This window comes from Rana temporaria, chromosome 3 (genome assembly GCF_905171775.1).
Source record: "Rana temporaria chromosome 3, aRanTem1.1, whole genome shotgun sequence".
Classification (NCBI taxonomy): Eukaryota; Metazoa; Chordata; class Amphibia; order Anura; family Ranidae; genus Rana; species Rana temporaria.
Genome location: NC_053491.1, coordinates 87,586,801 through 87,611,281, shown reverse-complemented (window position 1 = coordinate 87,611,281; position 24,481 = coordinate 87,586,801). Strand labels below are relative to the sequence as shown.

The window sequence follows — 24,481 nt, the reverse complement described above, 5'->3', positions numbered from 1 at the left end:
GCCGGCGTGGTTGTGAGCAGGTGCAGGGGGGTGCTGTGCATACGTCCACGTCACGGCGCATGCGCAGTTCGTGATGCGTACCTGTCTGGCACTCGGCCCATCATTTGCATGGGGTCACGCCTCATTTGCATGGGTTCACGCCCACTTCAACCTACGCCGGCGTACGCCTTCGAAACCCATGCCACGCTGGCGCAGCGTTGGGAGCACTGGCTTGCTGAATGCAATGCTTGCCTCTCCGCGCTGTGTTTGCTCTATGGCGGCGTAATGTGCGCCTTGCTCTCTGTGAATCTGGGCCTAAATTTGTAGCACCCACATTGCGACTAGGTTTTGGTCATCCAGCTGGACATGGGTACAAATCATTTTTCAGTATAAATAATCAATAGAAATACATGTTAATATTATTAATAATAAAAAAAATATATATTTCTCGATGTTTTTTTTTTTATTATTATTATTTTTTATTCTTTGCTATTAGGAAGTAAAACATACTTAATTGAATTTGATTTTACTTGTAAAATTAAGGACAATACTAATTGCAGTCCCTGGGTTACAAGGGTCACAAAAATAAACCTTTCTAAAATATTTAAACTGATAAAATATACTACATAGATCACCACTGCTGAAATCATTTCTTAAACATGAGCCCAATTTATTTTTTCAGATGGAAAGGGGAAAATGTAGCTACTACTGAAGTGGAAAATATTGTATCAACAATGGACTTCATTGAACAGTCTAATGTCTTTGGAGTTCCAGTGCCTTGTAAGTGTGTTGTGTAAAAAGAATTCTGCCCATACCGTATGTGTAGGTTTTATTTTACCATCATGCCATGTGTACTCTTAGCATTCATATGCTCACTGTCCTGCATTTGCTAATATGTATATATACAATGTATAATGCCACCTAAAAGTGTAAAACCTTAGGCCCCTTTCACACTGAGGCGGGAGTGGCATTGGCCGCTATTTTTAGTGGCGCTTTACCACTAATTTCGCTGCGCTATTCGGACGCTAGCGGGATGGTTTTACCCCAGCTAGCGGCCAGAAAAGGGTTAAAAAACCACCGCAAAGTGGAGGCGCTTTGCTGGCGGTATAGCCGCGGTGCCCAATTGCTTTCAATGGGCAGGAGTGGTGGTGGAGCGGTAAACACACCGCTCCAAAGATGTGGCTAGCAGGACTTTTTTCTCCGTCCTGCTAGCGCATTGCTCCAGTGTGAAAGCGCGCAGGCTTTCACACTGGAGATACAGCAGCCGCTGTTTCAGGTCGGTTTGCAAGCGCTATTTTTAGCGCAATAGCGCCTGCAAACCGCCCCAATGTGAAAGGGATCTTACTGAAAACTTCATAACTCTTTGCTGCACATTGGCTAGATCAGGTGTAGACACCCTTAAAGAGGTGGAGATCTACCCGAACAACATGGGAGAAAAGGAACACCGGGCACAGTTTTCCCTCCTCACGACTGATATAAACTTCTTAATGCCTTTCTACCGCGCTGCAATCGTGTGCATTGCAATGCAATCATGGGTGGTGGTGGCGAAGAGCCAACATATCACCTCCTTACTACCTGTCAAACACATTCGGATCCCTTCTCAGGGGAGCAGCAGTGTCTGCAGCACTTGTGAATTAGCCCTTACTTGCATTAGGCAGAGGCACCCTTAGGGTTCGTTCACACGTAAAGCTGAGGGGTGGTAGATCCCTGTGGTTGAGTCGCGGATTTACCACCCCCTTTAGCTGCTATGGCAGCAGCCAAAGGCGTACACATACAGCAACAGGAATCAAGCCCTCTGTGTTGCTTTTAGAGGGTGCTATCGCCTGCCAATTGTGACCCATTCAAGTAAATGGGGCCATTCTGCAAGTGCCCCCCAACTGCATGCATTTGTGGGGTCCAAGGGGTTAAAGCAGGTGGTAAGAGAGCAACAGAACGCTGTCTGCTTTAACCCCTTGTTTGCTGTACTGCACAAGGCTGCAGGGCACTTGCAGAGCGACCTCTATCACTTGCTACACCCACCAACCATGACACGGCTTTTAACTCCTGCTATGACATATGTACACCCCTTGCCACTGCAGTAAAGGGGGTGCAGTTGGGGCGGGGGTGATAAAAACACGTTTTAACTATGGCGTTTTACCAACCCCCAAGCTGCAAATGTAAATGAACCCTGTTCTGAGCCCCCTGTAAGGCTGCTTTCACACTGATGTGCTGTGGTTTTCCTGCACCACGGGTGCAGAGCAGTGCATCTGCGACTTTCCTGGGTTAACTTCCCTTTGCCATAGACTTCTAATAACCACTTCAGCTCCGGAAGATTTGGCTGCTTAATGACCGGGTCTTTTTTTGCCATACAGCACTGTGTCGCTTTAACTGACAATTATGCGGTCGTGTGACGCTGTACCCAAACAAAATTGACATCCTTTATTTCCCACAATTAGAGCTTTCTTTTGGTGGTATTTGATTATAACTGCGGCTTTTATTTTTTGCGCTATAAACAAAAATATACAATTTTGAAAAAAAAAACACTATTTTTTACTGTTTGTTATAATAAATATGCCCAATAAAAAAAAAAAAAGCTGATTTATTTCTCAGTTTAGGCCGATATGTATTCTTCTACATATTTTTGGTAAAAAAAAAATCGCAATAAGCGTATATTGATTGGTTTGCGGAAAAGTTATAGCGTCTACAAAATAGGGGATAGATTTATAACATTTGTATTATTATTATTTTTTTACTAGTAATAGCAGCGATCTGCGATTTTTTATCGGGACTGCGACATTATGGTGGGCACATCAGACACTTTTGACAAATTTTTGGGATGATTGGCAATTATACAGCGATGAGTGCTGTAAAAATGCACTGATTACTGTATAAATGTCACTGGCAGGGAAGGGGTTAACACTAGGGGGCGATCAATGGGGTTAACTGGGTTCCCTTGTGTGTGTTATAACTGTGGGGGGGAGGGGACTCACTATAGGAGATGACAGATCGTGGTTTCTAGCTATTAGGAAATCACGATCTGCATCTCCCCTCCTCACAGAACAGGGATGTGTGTTTTTACACACACACACACACACACACACACGTCCCTGTTCTGCCTCTTGTGCCCACGACCATGCGTGGCCAGCTATCCCTCTTAAAGGGACCGACGTACAGCTACGACGGCTCGCGGGATCGCGCCAGCCCCCTGAAGTATAATGACGGCGGCTGGTCGGCAAGTGGTTAAATCCGGCAGGTGTGATGCACTTTCTGAAAGCGCACCAAAACTCTGGCATTCGGAAAGTGCACCAAACCCGCAGGGTATAATATAAATCTATGGCTAAGCGCAGAAAACATGCAGGAAAGCTGCACTGCAAAAGCTGTGAAAGCAGCCCTATACTATTATGGCCGGTGTAATGCTAAACATTGACCTGAAGATCTCTTCTTTCCTGCTGCTGGCACCACTCTGAAGACCACTAGCCGGGATAAGAGGTGGAGTAGAGTTGGTATCACTCCACATGGGACAGGAGTCAGCATTACAGAGAAGACATCAGCTTATACCGCTCTTGCTCCCTTCTACAGCTCCAACTTTACAAGTAGTCCTCCTGCCATGCACTGTGTTTGATGCTCTGAAATGGCGGGTCAGCAAGCCCAGACCGAGATCTACAATGTCACCTGTCTGCGATCCACTGGTAGATTGCAATTTACGGGTTGCGGACCCCTGGGCTAGATGTTTAAAATTGTAATCTCTATTGGTTACGTAGAGATTTTTTATTTTTTTTGCCATCCTTGGTTTTGCTTGACCCGTGATCCATACCGCCTGTGCTTACTTCCCCGTGTCTAATATTCCTCTATAGACTAATGCCGCGCACACACGGTCGTTTTTTTGTGATGAAAAAAAAATGAAATTTTTAAAAACGTCATTTAAAATGACCGTGTGTGGGGAAAACGTTGTTTTATGTCTTCTGAAAAACGACAAAAAAAAAATTCGAACATGCTTCAATTTTTGATGTCGTTTTTCAAAACGTTGTTTTTTGTGTCATTTAAAATGATAGTGTGTGGGTAAAACGACGTTTAGAACGACGTTTTTAAACCCGCGCATGCTCAGAAGCAAGTTATGACGCAAGCTTGAATGGAACAGAGTGCCGTCGTACGTGCTGAACGTAACCGCGCTTTGCTAGAGCATTTTAAAAAAAAGATGGTGTGTAGGCAACGTAGTTTTTTAAAATGAAGTTTGAAAAACGTTGTTTTGTTTCATGATATAAAACGTCGTTTTATTTCATCACAAAAAACGACAGTGTGTACGCGGCATAAGATGAGGATCTGAGGTTGTATGCTTTGCAATACTTGTATGAACTTCTTTTTTTGGATGTTTGATTTTTTTCTCTGGTTTAATACTCAATTTTTCATGCATAAATATTATAGCCCAATGCCTAAGGATTGAGACAACCAAGAACCAGCAAGGTATATCGAACTTGAGGGAGAAATGGATGTTCTAGGCAAAGCAGGTCACTCAAATGGCTGTAATGTCAGTATTTTTAGTTCAGTGACAGGCAGCCAATAGATTCCAAGATGCTGTGGGACTGGGGTTGCTTTCACACTGAGGCGCTTTTGAGCAAAAAAAAAGCCTGTAATGCGCCCTGAAAGAGCCTGATGGCTTTTACACTGGAGCGTTGTGCTGGCGGGACGCTTAAAAAAGTCCTGCCAGCTGCATCTTTGAGGTGTGGTAGGAGAGGTAAAAATACCGCTCCTATAGCGCCCCTGCCCATTGAAATCAATGGGGTAGCACCTTTAAAAAAACGCCTGCAAAGTAGCGAATAGTGCATTAAAATTAGCCACTTAACTGACAGATGTGTAACCCCACAGGAGTTAGAGAACTTCTGCCCACTTTTCTCAACTTTAGGACCAACTTTAGCAAAACATCATGGTGCTAAACCCTTTTACAAAGAATATAAAACGTAGAAAAAAAATCCATCCTCACAAACATTAAGCCCTGGTTGACACCTGTGCAACTTGACATGTGACTTGACAGTTTAAAATTGCATGGCAAATCGCCACTCATTTGTGCCTATGGAACCGTTCAAATTGGTGCGACTCCAACTTGCGCTGATTTTGAAAAGGTTCCTGCACTATTTTTGTCAATTTTATGTGCGACTTGCATAGAAATCTGTGCAGAAAGTCACGCATATGTCGGCAAGCCAACCAAAAAAAATCACACTGACCGGCAGCTTTGAAATTGCGCTGAAGTAGCGTGATTTCAAAGACAAATTCAGTGTGAACCAGGGCTAATGCAACAATTTGTACAAAACGTTTCTACAAGTGATAAATTACATTTGAACTAAACCAGATGTTTCCAATATTTTAAGCCTAGTACACACTATTCGTTTTTTCCGTTCAATCCAGAGGGCTGAAGAGCTTGGGAGGATCCGCTGTACTAATTGTCCAATGTTAGTACAGCGATCTCCCTGCTGAGCTATTGTGTTCTGACCCTTCCCAGAACCCACCAGTCATCACTCTCAGCCATTGGCTGAGAGCGCTGATCAGATGCTGATTGGCAGACCTTTTTCGGTCATGGAGGTTTCCTGAAGAAGCCATCTTGGTGTAACGTATGTTGAAACGTGGGTTCCTCACTTCCAGGTCCTATGTGACATCATTTATTATTTAGTATTTTTTCATTATCAGTCATTTACATTTTAGTATAACCCTGGTATCGTTTTTTGCAGCCCGTGGCTTGCTTTCTCATGAAAGAGGTCCAAGTGGCTCATGAACCACTGGAACACTTTCTGAAGCAGCAAGAGGGGACATCCCCTCTTACCGCTCGCCAGTGTTTCTCAGGCTTACCGTTTCTGGCAGTTTGCACAAGAAACGATTGGACGGTGTGGCCAGATCGCTTTGTATACGCTTTGATCACCTCTATGGCCTTGGAGGACCAGAGTGACGTCATGTCATTACTTCCCGGTCCAGGCTAGAAGTAAATATTTTTTTTTCTTAAAGCAAAAGATCAAAAAAACATATTTTTGATCTTTTGTTTTTAAAGGAAAAAGAAGAGCTTTGGGGTCTCTCCATAAAGAGGACCTGTCATCCTTATTTATATTACAAGGGATGTTTACATTCCTTGCAATGGGAATCAAAGTGATGAGAAAAAATATAAAAATTAAGCGGACCGTGTAAAAAAAAAAAGTAAAATAAAGACTTTTTTTTAAAGTGCCCCCATCCCTCTGCTTGTGCGGTATCGCCACGAAGAGTGAGCCTAATAATTCTAGCGCTAGACCTTCTCTGTAACTCTAAACAGGTAACCTGTAAAAGTAAAACATTGCCTATAGAGATTTTTAAGTCCCGTAGTTTGTTGTCATTCCACGAGCATGCGCAATTTTAAAGTGTGACATGTTGGGTATCTATATTTACTCTGTGTAACATCATCCTTCACATTTTATAAAAAAATTGGGAATACCGTATATTGTGTTTTTTTGTTTTATTCATTAAAGTGTATTTAAAAAAAAATTGTTTGAAAAACTGCTGTGCAAATACTGTGTGACATAAAAAATTGCAACAATCGACATTTTATTCCCTAGGGTCTCTGCTAAAAAAAAAATTATTTGGGTGTCCTAAGTAATTTTCTAGCAAAAAATACTGATTTAAACTTATAAACAAAGTGCCAGAATAAGCTTGGTCTTAAAGTGGATAAAGGTGACTAACTGTACATAAAATGTAATGCATATTTGATTGTTATGTTATATATATTGTTATCATTTTCAGATCACGAAGGCAGAATCGGAATGGCATCGGTTACACTAAAAGAAGGCAGATCATTTGATGGTGAAAAACTATATGCAAAAGTTGCAGACTATCTTCCCAGTTATGCCAGACCTCGTTTTGTCAGAGTACAGGTGAGAACTTTTTTAGCAGCATGAAATCTACTAATATCCCTAAGGCCTCATGCATACCAGGCTCTTATGAACACATTTCTCCAGACAGGAGAAAAGCAGCGTTAAAAATGCGCTTAAAGATACAGGGGCAGATCCACAGGGATCTGCACCCGCGCAGCGTATCAGAGATACGCTACGCCGCTGTACCTTACCTGGAAGAATTTGCGCCGTAAGTTACAGCGGCGTAGTGTATCTCTGGTGGCGGCATTCAAATCGGCGATTAGGGGGCGTGTCATTTAAATGAAGCGCGTCCCCGCGCCAAATGAACTGCGCATGCTCCGTTTATAAATTTCCCGCCGTGCATTGCGCTAAATGACGTCGCAACAACGTCATTTTTTTTAACTTAGACGTGAATTACGTCCATCCCGATTCACGGACGACTTACGCAAAAAAAAAAATTCAAAATAAACGCGGGAACGACGGCCATACTTAACATGGCAGGTCTAACTATACGCAACGAAATACCAGCTTTAACAATACGCCGGAAAAAGCTTAGATCCGAAAGGAGTACGAGGACGTACACCTGTCGGATCTAACCCAGATGCCGTTGTATCTTGAGGATTCAAACCAAAGATACGCCGGCGTACTTTCAAATTACCCGCGTTGTATCAGTAGATACGCCGGCATACTCGCTCTGTGGATCTGCCCCACAATTTTCAAATGTGATTAGGTGCGTCATGCATTTGGAAATTCATCCATTTTATTGGCCAAAATATGAACTTACTCTGGCCATTAAAATAAAAAAATGCTCAAGAGCTAAACGTGCCTAGCGTTTAGGCGTCCTTTTTCTGGCCCAAACGCTCTTCTCCTGAACAGTCACTTGAATGGGCTTTCATATGCATATTTGTTGCGGCATAGAAACTTAGGAGCCAAACTTTGGCCCTGTGCCAGGTGCATTTTTATATGTGTGTATTTGTTGCACCACATTTGGGGCACGTCACATGTTTTTGCCTGCGATTTTGGAGTCGCTGACAGAATTGCACCAATTGTGCCCGTGATTCCTAATTGCCCAAGTGTGAACAGGCTCTAAGATATTTATGGTGTTGACAAAATGGCTTTAATGTTGTGTGTACTTTATGGCCCGGATTCACAAAGCACTTGTCCCGACATATCTCGAGATACGCCGCGTAAGTGCAAATATGCGCCGTCGTATCTGTGCGTCGGGCCCACAAAACTAAGATACGCCTAAAAACAGGCTTCATTCCACCGACGTAACTTGCCTACACCACGTAGAGCGGGCGCATATTTACGCCGGCCTATTTTACGTAGTTTACGTTGGACGTGAATATGGCTGTGCATAGGTTACGTTCACGCCGTAGGCAGTGATCTGGCGTATCTTAGGCAGTTTTTCCAACGTGATTCTGAGCATGCGCAGAACGATGCGTCCACGTCCCAGGGCATATGCGCAGTTGGTGATGCGTATCATTTGCATTGGGTCACGCCTCATTAGCATGGCTCACGCCCACTTCCACTTACGTCGGCTTACACCTAGGAAACCCAGCGCAGTTTTGGGAGGAAGTGCTTTGTGAATTCCATGCTTGCCTCTCTGCGCTACGTCGGCGTAGCGTAAAGGAGATACGCTACGGCGGCATAAATGTGTGCCGCTGTCTGTGAATCCGGGCCATTGTGTGTAATCCAAAAAGATGCATGTACTGCAATTCCACTAGATGGCAGCCTTTACCCAGCCAAGGCACTTCCTATAGCCTCTTGCAAGGAACCAGAACTTTTAATTTGTGGTGCTGTTTTTCTTTCCATGTCTTTTACATACATGTAAGTCTAAAAGCAAATATCACACCAATCATGCATTCTGTAAAGAATCTGCTGACGCTGATGGTGTTCCTCCTTTATATTCATAGAGGAATATGGACTTTTGGAATATGGACTTGTATAAGATTATGTTACATTTATAATGTCCATTATCTCTGGTCACATTTGTACACACTTTGGTTGAGATCTGAGCCTTCTGGGTTTTTTTTTTCATATTAGTGCTGGGGAGTTGTGTGTTTTTGCACATGCATACATGTTTATAATCTGTTGACCATACAGTTTAAGCACATTAATAAAAAAATGTGTAATGGTATCTAAAAATATGACCACACTGATTACATACAGTACTAGATTTCCCATGCATAGAAAGGTAAAGGATAAGTTGAATTTAAAGTGGAGCTCCACCTAAAAGGGGAAGTTCCGCTTTAAGGCTTCCCCCCTCCTTTTTCTTTTTAAATCAAATAGACGTTTATTTAGAGAACAACAGGTTTGCAAAATAAACACTTCACACAGCACAGCACATACAGTTGTGTATCCACAGGGCAAAGGAATAGCAATTCCAACGAAAACAAGAAATAGCTAATAAAGCATAGTAAAATTATACACCTTCTAAGTCAAAGCACTCAACCCAGTATCACATCCACTGCAGTCTTATATGCTTGGCAAAGCATTGCAGACAACATCATATATACCCAGGCAGGAGAATAAAATTATACAATCTTTGTAACCATACCATAATAGATCATATACAAACCCCATAACCGAACCATAGACCATCGTGAGTGCCATAATCCCTCCCACGCCAATGAGCCGCCCCTTAAGCCAGCAGTCGGTCCATAACCAAATCAACCGGGGCCAGACCTGTAATCTCCAACCATCGAGCCCAAATCTTGTTAAATTTGTTCACACTCCCTGTATGCTGATATATGTACTTTTCTAATCTAATAGTGTTCCCCATGTGATTCCGCCATTCCCTCACCGTGGGGGGTTCCTCTGACTTCCAGTGTTGCAGAATGAGTTTCCTAGCCTGGAACAGGGCTCTCGCTATACCCAACCTAATGGGATCCTCCTCCGGGATGTCAGCAATAATTCCCAACAAGCAGTTTAGGGTGTGCAGTAAGCTGCACCTGAAAAACAGTATTAATCGTATCCAAGACTTCCGACCAGTAAAGATGCAGTTTGGGACACCGCCACAACATGTGGATCAGATCACCATGGTCCCTCATGCATCTAGTACAGGAAGGATCCTCTCGAACCCCCATGCTTACCAGTCTAGCCGGGGTATAATGCACACGTAAGAATATGTACAACTGAGACAGCCTTTGAGCTACATTAAGAGAGCACAGGGGAATTGCTGACATAGCCTCTTCCCACTGGTCCTCCTCAAATGCTCCAATATCCCTCTCCCACTTCGAAATGATACCGGCTGTGTTGTCAGCGAGTGACCTACTGAGAAGCAGTTGCAGGAAATGAAGCCTTTAAACAAAGTAATTTCTCTCATGTAATTAAAAATAGGCGTAGGACTTTGAGTCCAGCTATCATCGTCCGCTTGGGCCTTTACTGCATGTTGGAGTTGGAGATAATAAAACAGCATAGAGGCAAGAAGCTGAAAATCAGCCTGTAATTCTGAAAACAGGTGTAACTTACCGCCTCTAAAAATTTGCGTCATATACTTAATCCCGTAAGGTTGCCATCTCATACCATATTGCAGTTTGTCCAACTCCAAGTATCTTTTATTCCCCCAAATGGGGCTATGCCTAGTAAAACCCTCTACTTGTTGTAAAGTTCTAGCCTTGTTCCAGAGTTTTTGCATTAAATTGTACGTTGAGAATAGCTTGCTGGACTTAGCGAATCTCAGCGCCTCTAAGCTAGGGTGACCAGACATCCCCGGTCAGGGGACAGTCCTCAGATTGAGGACACTGTCCCCGGGCCAAGTCTGTCCCCAGTTTTGTCCCCAGATTGGATTTAAACAGGGGCTGGGGCAATTTCAAAGACAGTCAGTGTTATCCCATGTTATCAGATACGGACTGAATGTTGACAAATAATCTGCGTAAATTAATAGCTGTGGACTTTTGAGGCATGAACCCCGCCTGATTTAAGTGTATTATGGTCGAGATAGCAGTATTCAGCTGCAGGGCAAGAACTTTGGCCAGTATTTTCACGTCCGACTGCAGAAGGGACATCGGCCTATATGACCCCGGGTCTAAGGGGTCTTTTCCAGGTTTCAATAGTAAAACTATTATGGCTTTGGACATAGGAGGCAGGCACCCAGCTGATTTGGCCCCATTAAACACAGCTAACAACCTAGGCAGTAATTGTTCCCCATATTTCTTATACACCTCAATCGGCACTCCATCCTCCCCTGGTGCCTTAGAGTTGGGGAACATGCCGGTAGCCACCTGAAGCTCCTCAACTGTCAGAGGAGCATCCAAGTGTCATCGAGCAGCGTCAGTCAGAGTAGGGATTTCGATACCGTCAACATATTCCCAAAGGGAGTTACCAGTGTAATCCTGCCGGGAACGGTAGAGGTCACAGTAGTATGAACTAAGGATCGTCATAATGTCGTCCGGGGAGTTAGTAAGTTTTCCATCTGGTGCTCGTAGTGCACCAATGGATCGGGATGTCTGTTGAGCTCGGGAAATCCTTGCTAATAGGTGTCCAGTATGCTCACCCTCCTCATAGAAGGCCAGCCTGCTAAAAAAACTTTTTCGCTCAGCTGCGGAAAAGGTTATTCTACTCAGGGCATCCTGAGCAGAAACCCATGCATCCCTATGGTCTTCAGTGGGATCAGAGACAAACTTAGCCTCCAAGTCAAGCACCAGTCTCTCCACCCCCTCCCTATGCGCTCCCGGCTGTCTCTTAAATGCATTAATCTCCGTAATGAACAACACCCGTAAAAAGGCCTTAAAAGTCTCCCAAGCCTCCCCAGCATCGGGGTAGTCTGCCTGGTCCCCCCAGAAGTGAGCAATTTTCTGTGCTATCCTGGCTGGGTCTGGCAAAAGATTAAGCCAAAAGGCATTTAGATTCCATGGGGCTCTAAGCAGTGACGAAGGAGGGGAAACCTCCAACACCAGAATCAACGGGGCATGATCTGAAATACCTCGTATTGCATATGATATCTCCGTTGCTGCGCAGCGATCGAATACAGGCACAAGTCAATACGTGATAAAGACATATGTGTTTTGGAAAAACATGAAAACCCCGGGTTTCTACTCCTCCACAAATCCACCCACCCCACCTCCTCAACCAGTTTCCTCAGGGCCGTGCGACCGGCACCGCGCCCCGACGAAACTGAGGGATGTTTGTCCAGCTGCGTGTCCAGAAAGCAGTTGAAGTCACCCACAATGTACAAAGGTACCTCCGGATGTCCCAAATGAAAGTCCAGGACCGCCCGTAGAACCTGATGACTGTATGGAGGCGGGATACATACAAAGGCAAATATACATTTCAGGGAAAACAAGCGGCAATGCAATATAACATAACGGCCCTCAGTATCCACCACACTATCAAATTCCTGGTAATCCAGGGACCCATGTATCAAAACACTCGCCCCTCTGGAAAAGGTGTGAGTGGAGTCATAGGCCTTGCCCACCCACCGAAAGTTAAGACATGACACTGTATCAGGGGTGAGATAAGTCTCCTGCAACGCACATATGGCTGGAAGGTATTTCTTCAAGGACGTGGGGACCATTGTGTGTTTGAGAGGGTCACCAAGCCCCCTAACATTCCAGGACACCACATTAAGTACATTCAGCCCTCCTGCCATAATAGATACAAAATCCTGCATGGAAAGGATAATACATTCCAAATTAGCATATACCACTCCCCCTCCTCCAACCCCCCGGTGGGCAGTCCGCAGATGAGGCAACGCCAATAGAGACAGAACGTGAAGGTGCTGTAAGTCTTGTACTGTACTGTAGAAGAAACTCCAAACTGTTAGAACCTCAGGGCGCAATAACACTCCAACTTTAACGTGAGCAATCCCTGAAGGTGCGGTCTTGAAAGAGATCGCCAGCCGGCGATCTAGTGCCTCAGGTACTGTCAGTGCACCAAGGGCCCACAGGAGTAAACAGAGTAAAAGGGATCGAACATCTGAAAGGACACTGGGACAACCGGTCCCATCTCCTGCTGGCATCACAACCGCCAGTCGGGAGGCAACTATGAACAACTCGTAGCACATTAAGCTCATGTGCAACATTGCCTTACTTTGCACCCTCTCTCCGTGGGGGGACAGAGAGCAAACAAAAAATCGACTTGTGCTCCCGGCCAAACTGTGAGTTGTTGCAAAACAATGTGAACAGATGAGGCAGCCCTTCAGTCCTTCAAAAAAGCCTGGCACACTCAGGGACCCAGACTAGGTCAGTCCTCTTCAACCGCCTCCCTCCTCGGTGGGCGAAAGGCATGCTCATTTGCATCCAACCAGGCCGATGCATCTGCAGCGTGTTCAAAGAAGTGAGCTTGGCCCCTCGCAGTAATGCGGAGGCGTGCCGGGTATAACATTGCATGGGGCGCTTGCAACTTCTGCAACCTTTTCTTGACTTCTGTGAATCGGGCACAGCGTTTCTGCACATCAGATGAAAAATCAGGATAAAAGGAGATACGGGCTCCATTAAACTGCGCATTCTGTTTTTCTCTGGCCAGACAAAGAATAATCTCTCTGTCTCTATAATGTAACATGCGCACCAAGATGGGTCGCGGGGGACGCCCCGGGGGAAGGGGCCGCATGGGAACCCTGTGAGCCCTCTCCACCGTGTAAAGGGCCGTAAACACCTTCTTCCCAAATACCTCCAGCAGCCACTTCTCAACGTACTCCGTGGGGTCCCTACCCTCCGTTTTCTCCGGGAGACCGACTATGCGGACACTGTTGAGCTTCATCCTGTTCTCGAGGTCATCAGCTCGTTGATCGACTTCTACGACCATTCTAGCATTTTGCTTAGTGTCTCTCATCAGAGGGGGGAGCTTATCCGCCATATCACTAATCCTGCTTTCTGCAGCTGTGGTTCTCTCTCTGATCTTTTGTAGGTCTTGTCTTCTCAGGGAGACTCTTTCTGTCAGAAAATCAAAATAAGCTTGCAAGGTATTCACTGAGGCAGTGCATTTGTTAACAGCTCTCAGGATCTCAGCTAGTGTGGGCTGAGCAGGTTCCTCATCCCCACTGTCCTCATCCTGCTCCTCTGCCATGCTGTCAGCAGCTGCGTGGTCAGGAGAGTCTTCCTCTACGTCCCCCTGTGCAGATAGCTCCCCTGCAGGCGCCCCCTCTCCTCTGCAGAGTCTGCCATGTTCAAGGACCCTGCCAGTTTCTGAGCATAGTACCTTATGTCCTTAGGGTCACCACTGGTGCTCTTAGGGGTTTTCGGGGGCTTACTCACTATGTCCTTGAACTTCTCAGTGCCGTGCTGCCGAGTTCACGCGGCGGTGCCATGTTGGATTTCTGAGCGCTGGCCCTCTTCTTTCCCCGCAGCCCCATCTTATGAGTTCCGCCTGCACAGGTACCTCCGTTGGGTCCCCCTTAGGTTCTGGAGTCGGTCTGTGGCCGTTAGACAGGGCAAAGAAGCCGGGAGCAAGATTACTTCAGGATACCACACGGGAGCTCTGTGAGGAAGCTGCTTCTCACATGCCGGTCGAGGCCACACCCCCTCCTTTTCCAGTAATGGGACTTTTGGGGGGGGGTACCCGATTTTGACAGGTACCCGCTCCCACTTATGCTCCGATTGCATAGGTGATCAGAATCTAAAGTCCCCCCCCCCCCCGCAGTCTTCTGCCGGCCGAGTGATTCAGAGAGTGGCTATAGCCGCCGGCTGTATCACGGGAGCGTGCCCGCAAGAACTTACCACCATGCGAGAAAGCACGCATGAAGGTGGATAGTTCTTGCAGGGGTGAGCCGAGACAGCCGCCGAGGGACCCCAGAAGACCAGGATCGGGGCCACTCTGTGCAAAACGAGCTGCACAGTGGAGGCAAGTATAACATGTTTGTTATTTTACAAAAAAAATAAAAAATCCTTTTAGTGCTCCTTTTAATAAATCAGATCCTCCCATTCAGTATCAGTATGCAAAATACATGGTTAAAAAAAACAGCATTTTTTTAAGGAACAGAAACAGGTAAGAATCTGCAACACAGTTTTTTTTTAATCTTTGCATTGTACACCCAGTGGAGATTTTTTTCCCAGCAAAATTAGGCCAGCCATAGATGGTTAGAGTCTCGCCCAGTTCCGCAGGGACCGTCCGAGATTCAAAACATCTATAGGCAGGCTGATTTCACCCAAGTCAATCCATCAATTGACTTGGGTACAACAGGCATGTCAGATTTTCACATGAGATCATTGCCAGCAGCTATAGCCACTAGGGTTACCAAACAGCTAGGGGTCTTTTAGGTTACATAAAAGCTGCATGGTCTTCTATATGTGCTTACCATTAACATATACATTTATTCACATCAGGCACAACTTCAAGGAGCCCATAATCAAAGGTCCCTAACTCATATACATACTGTACATACACACTCGCTCATACAATGGGCAGTTTGGACTGGCGTTGACCTACCAGCATGTCTTTGAAGTGTAGGAGGAAACGAGCATAGGGAGAACATACTTCTGCGGCTCTGCCATAATTTGAACTAATGATTCAGTACTGCAAGCAGAGAGGGCTAACCAAAGAACCACTGAATGGATCACACATAACTTTTAAAGTAGAAATCCAGTTTTTATATGCCACTTCTCCTCCCATCTGTGGACAAAATAAAAGATATCAAAGCACAACTCACCATTTCTATGCTCAGCACTGCCCTTCAAGTCCTGCTCTGTCCTCCAGAACCAGTCCTTTTCTGGGCTGAATTACACCCAATGACATTCAACCCACTTCCTGCATAGCTCCCAACTGGCCCCTGGTTTTGAGGGAATGTCCCTCATTTGGAACAAAATCCCTCTGTCCTCCTCATTTGTTTCTTATTTTGGTCTTATCTATATAATTGTACTGTATATAAAATGCACTACTTACCTATCAAAAAGTGTTTCCCAGTGCTAAACATTTCATCCAGTTTCTAAATTGGTGCATTTGTTTTCAATTTATTTTTATTCGTTTATACAAAATGTTTAAAATTATACAAGGTTTATTACTATACATATTTATTCATTCTTGTTAGGTATATTATAATAAAAATATAGAGAGCCTTGATTAATATCTATTCGCTTCTGTATCATAAATAAAAATTAAAAAATACTATATTCGCACTAACTTATTCTTACCCTCTATCATTCCCATTCATATCCTGTCATATCAGTCACACACAAAGAAAAACATTTTTTTTTTAAATGTCTCTCCATTCCCTCTTTCGTTTAATATCACCATAAGGGGGCTTACCTGTTCTCATATTTGTCGAGGCCGGAAATTCATACATTTTTTCCCATTTTCCTGGCATTTGATTCCTTAAATATCCTTCTTCTCTTATCTGATTTTCCATATATTTTATTTTGTTCATTTCACATATCCATTCTGTTTTTGTAGGGCTTTTAATTTCTCTCCCTTTACGAGCTATTATTGGTCTGGCTGCTGTTGTCATGTGGGGAAGAATATCCGTTTTAATTTTTTTTAATGATTCTGTCCTCAAGGATAACAATGAGATATAAATATTAGTAACATATTATATTATAACAAATATTATAGTCATTTGTAAATTGGTGCATTTGTAAATTCCGAAAGTGAATATAAAGGAAAAGCAGTGGTAAAAAAGCACTTGTGTGTTTTAACTAATATTTGTTTGTACAATTCTCCTGGCATGGCAGAGGTGTGTCCTATGCCTACATACTTTTGCTAATTGGTGTCCCTCATTTCCATCTCAGAAAGTTAGGAGGCATGTTCCTGTGATTCCAGGCTGTCAATGACACACCTGTGTAGAGTGCATTCTTCCTGTGAATCCAGGCTGTCAAAAACACCCCCCCATAGAGTTCCTGTGATACCAGACTGTCAACCCCCCCCCCCCCCCCCCCCCCATGGAGTGCATTCTTCCTGTTCCTGTGATTCCAGGCTGTCAATGACACACCCCCATAGAATGCATTCTTTCTGTTCCCGTGATTCCAGGCTGTCAATGACACACCCCCATAGAATGCATTCTTTCTGTTCCCGTGATTCCAGGCTGTCAATGACACACCTCCATAGAATGCATTCTTTCTGTTCCCGTGATTCCAGGCTGTCAATGACACACCCTCATAGAATGGATTCTTCCTGTTGTGATTCCAGGCTGTCAATGACACCCCCCATAGAGTGCATTCTTCCTGTTCCTGTGATTCTAGGCTGTCAATGACACAACAACCCCCCCCCCCCCATCCGAAGAGTGCATTTTCCTGTTCCTGTGATTCCAGGCTGTCAAAAGCACATCCCCATAGAGTGCATTCTACCTGTTCCTGATTCCAGGCTGTCAAAACCACACCCCCATAGAGTGAATTCTTCCTGTTCCTGTGATTCCAGGCTATCAATGACACCCCCCCATAGAGTGCATTTTTCCCATTCCCGTGATTGCAGGCTGTCAAAACTACACCCCCCATAGAGTGCATTCTTCCTGTTCCTATCATTCCAGGCTATCAAAAACACATCCCCATAGAGTGCATTCTACCTGTTCCTGTGATTCCAGGCTGTCAAAAACACATCCCCATAGAGTGCATTCTACCTGTTCCTGAGATTCCAGGCTGTCAATGACAACCGCCCCCCCCAATACAGTGCATTCTTCCTGTTCTTGTGATTCCAGGCTATCAAAGACACATCCCCGTAGAGTGCACTTTTCCTGTTCTTGTAATTCCAGGCTGTCAAAGACACCCCCACACACCCGGAGTGCACTCTTCCTGTTTCTGTGATTCCAGGCTGTCAATGACACACCCCCAGTGAGTGCAATCTTCCTGTTCCTGTGATTCCAGGCTGTCAAAAACACATCCCCATAGAGTGTATTCTTCCTGGGATTCCAGGCTATAAAAGACGCGTCCCCATAGAGTGCATTCTTCCTGTGATTCCGGGCTATCAAAGACACATCGTCATAGAGTGCAATCTTCCTGTTCCTGTGATTCCAGGCTGTCAGTGACACACCCCCATAGAGTGCATTCTTCCTGTTCCTGGGATTCCAGGCTGTCAAAACCACACCCCCATATTGTGCATTCTTCCTGTGATTCCAGGCTATCAAAGACGCATCCCCATAGAGTGCATTCTTCCTGTGATTTAAGGCTATCAAAGAAACATCCCCATAGAGTGCATTCTTTCTGTTCCTGTGATTTCAGGCTGTCAATAACACACCCCCATAGAGTGCATTTTTCCTGTTCCTGTGATTCCAGGCTGTCAAAAACACATCCCCATAGAGTGCATTCTTCGGGTTCCTGTGATTCCAGGCTTTCAAAGACACATCCCCGTACAGTGCACTCTTCCTGTTTCTGTGATTCCAGGCTGTCAATGACACACCCCCAGTGAGTGCAATTGTCCTGTTCCTATGATTCCAGGCAGTCAAAAACACATCCCCATAGAGTGCATTCTTCGGGTTCCTGTAATTCCAGGCTATAAAAGACACATCCCCGTAGAGTGCACTCTTCCTGTTTCTGTGATTCCAGGCTGTCAATGACACACCCCCAGTGAGTGCAATTGTCCTGTTCCTGTGATTCCAGGCTGTCAAAAACACATCCCCATAGAGTGCACATTCTTCCTGTGATTCCAGGCTATCAAAGACGCATCCCCATTGAGTGCATTCTTCCTGTGATTCAAGGCTATCAAAGAAACATCCCCATAGAGTGCATTTTTTCTGTTCCTGTGATTCCAGGCTGTCAATAACACCCCCCCCATAGAGTGCATTCTTCCTGTTCCTGTGATTCCATGCTGTCAATAACAACCACCCCCCCATAGAGTGCATTTTTCCTGTTCCTGTGATTCCAGGCTGTCAAAAACACATCCCCATAGAGTGCATTCTTCGGGTTCCTGTAATTCCAGGCTATAAAAGACACATCCCCGTAGAATGCACTCTTCCTGTTTCTGTGATTCCAGGCTGTCAATGACACACCCCCATAGAGTGCAATCTTCCTGTTCTAGGCTGTCAAAAACACATCCCCATAGAGTGCATTCTTCCTGTGATTCCAGGCTATCAAAGACGCATCCCCATCGAGTGCATTCTTCCTGTGATTTAAGGCTATCAAAGAAACATCCCCATAGAGTGCATTCTTTCTGTTCCTGGGATTCCAGGCTGTCAAAAACACATCCCCATAGAGTGCATTCTTCCTGTTCCTGTGATTTCAGGCTATCAAAGACACATCCCCATAGAGTGCACTCTTCCTGTTTCTGTGATTCTAGGCTGTCAAAAACACATATGGTAATTGGGTGAATCTCGCGCCACAGGTAAAGTAGATATTTAGAATATAAATAAGGTAAAGTGCAAAATATAAGTTATTAGCAAAGGTGTTTAAACCATTAATTAAAGCTGCTCCCCAAAAAAAATCAGTGACCTGAATTAAGAAGTGAAATTGGAGGGTATGGGGCGCTGTTCATAGAAATGTGAACTAGTGAGAAATAAATAACTAATATAATGTTGTTAATTGGATAGATAACCATATGTGTAAACCTCTAACAATAATAGAGCATATAAAGTCCATACATAAATCCAAAATGAAGTGAAAAAAATATACATGCAGAATGCAAAATTGTGCAAAAGTTCCAATGAGTCCACCACTATGTATCCAAAAAGTTGCCTTAGTGGTTAATTGTGAATATAGACAAATTGCGTGATGGAGATGAATATTCTGATATTCAAGATAAAGAGTCCACCTTCACCAACTAAGTATAGCAGTTCACCCGACGTGATCAAGTAAAGGATGGCACCTTACCAATAGTAGTTGACCCTTTAATTAAAAAGAAGTCAAATAGAGCCTGTTTACACAATGTGTAATGTATCTCGCAGCACCACGGATTCTCGATCACACAACCGTTTTCCAACAGTATATCATGGGATATATGGGATGAAAGAGAGGACCGCAATAGTGTAATACTTTTTATTAAAATGGATTAAAAACAAAAGCTGCCAAGTGGCTCCTTACTGTAATAGTAATAAATCCAGGCACTGAGGCTGTGAGCGTGTATCAGTGTAGGAGAGATGACCTCCGCTGCTGTCTAGTTCGGCGTACGTTCCACGTTCAGAAACCAGCTGAACAGGATGCAGAAGTAGCGATACTGTGCGTGACCAGATTGCGCCTCGACGTACGTTTCGTAAATTACGTCATCAGGAAGCGTGTCAAAAACACATCCCCATAGAGTGCATTCTTCCCGTGATTCAAGGCTATCAAAGACACATCCCCATAGAGTGCATTCTTCCTGTTCCTGTGATTCCAGGCTGTCAATAACACACACCCATAGAGTGCATTCTTCCTGTTCCTGGGATTCCAGGCTGTCAATGACACGCCCCAATAGAGTGCATTCTTCCTGTTCCTGTGATTCCATCCTGTCAATGACACACCCCAATAGAGTGCACTATCAAGCAGCCTGGGCTCACAATGAAAAGCTTACGATATAGACCATGACATCACACATCATAACATGCACACCAGTCTAGATAGGAGCAAGAACCACCCACTGTCACCAACGGGGTGGGATCCAGACTTGTGACATAACTGCAGTAGAGACACTTGGTTTTAGGGTATGTATCCTGGGAATTTTCAAAATGTATTGCAAAAAGGGGTTCAGGTGCCAGGTTTTTACCGATATCCTCAAAACCTGTCCTGCTAAAAATATTTTTCCAAAAAGGAAACTAAGGGAACTCTCCAGCAGCAACACAGACACAAATAAAAAGTTTTGCCTTTAGTTCAACACAAAATGAATAGAATTGTGACCATGAGACTAAAAGCAAACATTTTCACTGATTTACTTGTTTATTTTATTCAGGATTCCATGGAAGTGACTGGCACCTATAAACTTAATAAATTAGAACTGGTGAAGGAAGGCTTCAACCCTGTCGTAATAAAAGATCCTCTGTATTTCTTGGATGAAAAGGTTAAATCTTACGTACCAATGAATAACAATATTTATCAAGCCATTTTGGAGAAAAAATTTAAACTGTAATGTGATGGTACCCTATAATGGTTACGTTCCCATCTCTGGGCAAATATCAAACCCCTTCCCACCCCCTTCAATACACCCTGCACATTTTATTTTTCCTACCTTGTAAAGCAAGAAATACTCACTTAAGTCTGCAGTCCTGATCCCTTGCCTGCACATCTTTCGGGTGCCCGGGGACCCACTGCAGCCAGTTTGCTGATGTCACTCCTCATCATGGTCCTGAGAGGACCCCACCACTGGACAGCTAATACAAAGTGTCTACATCACGTAGTCATTGACATGGACACTTAAAGAAGATAAGGATAAGAGTGTCATGTGACTGCAGATATAGGTGAATAAAAGAGGCAGGGATGGTGTGTAGGAGGTGTGGAATGGGATAGATGGAGCCCAAAGTTTTGCTATAATTGACATGGCTTTAAAATTCTATGTGTGTGTGTACAGAATATATAGAAATTTATTTAGGACCTGACAATCTAGGAGCCAACAGCCAAATCTATGAGCTATGTGAAGTACCTGCTGTAGGTGTAATTTTCAGTACTATAAATATTTGCATACTAAGGCCTGGTTCACACTTATGTGCTTTTTGGTGCTTTTTTTGCAGAAACTCACTACAGTCCATTTAGCATGGTCTCCTACGAGCATGTTAAAATAACTCCTGCAAGCAGCATCTTTGGAGCGGTGAAGGAGCTGTGTGTACACCGCTCCTCCACTGCTCCTGCCCATCGAAATGAATGGCGGGTGGTTTTAACCATTTTTTGGCCGCTAGTGGAGGTTAAAAGTGCCCTCCGCAAAATACCTCTGCAAAAACGCCAGTAAAGCCGCCAATGTCGCTCCCGCCCCAGTGTGAAAGGGGTCTAATATACAAATCAAATATCAGGCATCCCCTGCAACAAAATTACATTTTTGGTAAGAATACTCCTAATAGGAAATCGCATCTAACAGGATGCAGACCCTGCAATTTTCATCGTTGAAGCCCTGTAAGTGCAGCAGCTGGTTTAAAATTTGGAAACCACTCCCATTTTAGATTCACTTACCATATGGACACAGACAAACATAGTGATTTCTTGAGAATAACAAAAGGTAGGAATCTGCAACAAAGTTTTTTTTTTTTAATTGTTGTAATGTACATAGATCACCCAGAGGAGAATGTTTTTTCTCAACAAAAGGGCCAATAGGGATAGAAGGGATCAATGTTTACTTCCTCCTTTTTTTTTTTTTTTTCCTCTTTCTCTCCTCTATATATTAGGCAAGGTGGACAAATGGGATGGCTTAGATTTAAGCCTAGAAATCTAGTTTCCATTTTGAATTCTTATTTTTTTAATTGATAGTTGATATGCAATGTGATTTGAAATTATATCAAATAAATTGTATTAATATATTTTAGGTTTAATGTGTATGCTGTCTTATGTTTTGTTTTGTCGGTTTGTCTATTAAGAAATCAAATAAAAAGATTTATAAAAAAAAGTGTTTCTTTTTAAAATAATATACTGTTAATTGTGGTGAGCTGAGCCGCATTGCTACGATGGGTAGTCATTGTAGCAATGCAGCTCACCACAACTAACAGTATATTATTTTGGTGCGCTGTGTTGACTTGTGCTTTAAGATATACTTTATACTCTGTTGAGGTGCATTTCACAATGAATGGCACCACAATGCACTGAACATAAGATGCATTTCCATGTATTGTGATAACGTATTTACTCTGGAGCCTTTTAGTGCACAATGCCACAATGCACAAGTGTGACTGGGCCCAAAACCTTCAATGTTAAACCACATATTTGGTTCTCAAATGATTCCGGCTTGCTATGAAATACATTTTATAATCTTTTGGTAGGTTGTATATGTAAGTGTCTTAGAATGGTGTACATTCTGAAATAAAGCTAACATTTTTACATGAGCTGGTCCAGTGATTTTTATTTTTCCTTTATTCTTTAAGCCCCATCTTTTCAGTTTCACCTGTGAGTAAGTCTGTTGATGAAAACACAATACCTTCTCTTATTTTACCCATTGTTCTGCATTCACTGATTTGTAGCCCACCCAGGCCCTGATTTACTCCCTTTGCCGCCCCAAGGCCGGGTCCTTCACCGCCACCCCCAACCCAAGGCTGGGTCCTTCACATATGGAACAATCTAAAGTTAATGGTGAGTATTATTATAGAGTAATGTTCAGTATCATACAACATTGTACAGGTGAAATCAAAAAGTATTTTTCTAGTATAGTAGTAATGTATAGGATCACACAGGATAAAGGGAAGTATTATACAGAGTAATTGTAGTAAAGGAAGAGTTATTCAGGACAGTGTATAGATCACCCAGAGCTCTCTCTATAAATAAATATATTTATATATATATTTATATATATATATATATATATAGGATAGTGGGAAGTATAACGGAGTAATGTGGGGTGATAGAAAATAGAATGTATAGTAATATATATAGAAATATATATAGAGGATAGTGGGAAGTATAACATGCAGTACTCTATAGGAGATGATAGAAAGTATCCTGTGATGTCCTGTATAGACCATACAATGTATGGGATGACACAGGAATGTATATAGGGGGATAGTGGGATGATCGGAGGTATTATATAGCTCTGTCACATATAGAATGTATAGATGTCACAGCACTCCATGGGGGATGATCGGGAACACTGTACAGGTGTATGCAGTACTCTATAGAGGAGTGATGTGTAGGATGATATGTGGGGCTGTAGTGTATATAGGTGGATCTCTAGCAGGCAGCACCACACGGTCCGATCTCCGCTGTCATCGATGACAGGCTGGACACACACTCACCCAGCAGCTCGTCTCTGCCCCCCCGCTGCCGTCATCTTGATCCCAGCCAACCGACATTGAGCAGCCCGCACTGCCGCGCAGTCCCGCCCCTTCCCGATACCTGCACTGCCGCACCTGTCCAGAGGCCAGTTTATTGCTGGGATCCTTCCCGTGAGAGTGACAGGGGGTGGGGCTGTATGTTTCCAAGACAACCGCAATGCTTCCCGTGAAACGAAAGGCCCACTCTGCAAGCAAAAATCAGCGAGCAGACAGGGAACGCAAAGAGTAAAGAGCGTCACCCCTTCACCCACTGCCGCCCCGAGGCCTGGCTTCGGTGGCCTTGTGGGAAATCCGGCCCTGAGCCCACCTGCTATCACTGTTCCATTCTGTTGTATCCATTAGCAAGAAATCTATCAAGAAACAAGAAACACAACCCTGCATACATATGAGTGGGCACAGATCTAAACATAACTTAGCATGGCTCGGTCTTTACTTCTATTAACTTCTTGTTCTTCATCATTTCAGACCTCATTACATCAGCATTGCAGGTTCTCTTTACAACTAGTCACACTGAACTTTTAGTAAATAATACGGTATAACTTCCTGTTAGAAATTCTAAATATAGCCCTACAGAACAGACAGTGCACAGTTCACATGGGCTTTGCTGCTTAACTGCAGACAGGAAACCAAAAATGTCAAAGAATAGACAAAAGAGTATACAGTACCATAGATGCAGCTACAAACTTAAAAAAAAACTGCCATCTACTGGCTGATGTAGTTGTTTGCACAAAATTAAAATGAACACTATTTCAATACTTCCCAGGGTATAAGTGAGCTCACACTTGTCTAGTGCTGCCATCCTGCTGGAAGTAGGATACATTTATTCTGATCTCATTTAATTTCACCACCTCTGGAGGACTTCAGTCTCATGAAAGGAATGGAGGACAATGTTAAACTTTTATTATTTTTGAACAAGCCTCAAGGATGT

The 24,481-nt window shown here is 43.8% G+C and overlaps 1 protein-coding gene across 3 annotated transcripts in view; it reads left to right on the top strand.

Moving 5' to 3' along the window:
* The window catches only part of LOC120931441 (very long-chain acyl-CoA synthetase-like), a 219,975-nt gene extending 198,700 nt beyond the window's left edge, over positions 1 to 21,275 (top strand). For all 3 annotated transcript variants that reach the window (XM_040342877.1, XM_040342878.1, XM_040342879.1), the window contains 3 exons: positions 662 to 759; positions 6,712 to 6,842; positions 20,541 to 21,275. In XM_040342877.1, coding sequence (XP_040198811.1) covers positions 662 to 759; positions 6,712 to 6,842; positions 20,541 to 20,717 — 406 coding nt within the window. In that variant the 3' untranslated portion in view covers positions 20,718 to 21,275. The remainder of the gene's footprint in view (positions 1 to 661; positions 760 to 6,711; positions 6,843 to 20,540) is intronic.
* The last annotated feature ends 3,206 nt before the right edge of the window (positions 21,276 to 24,481 follow it).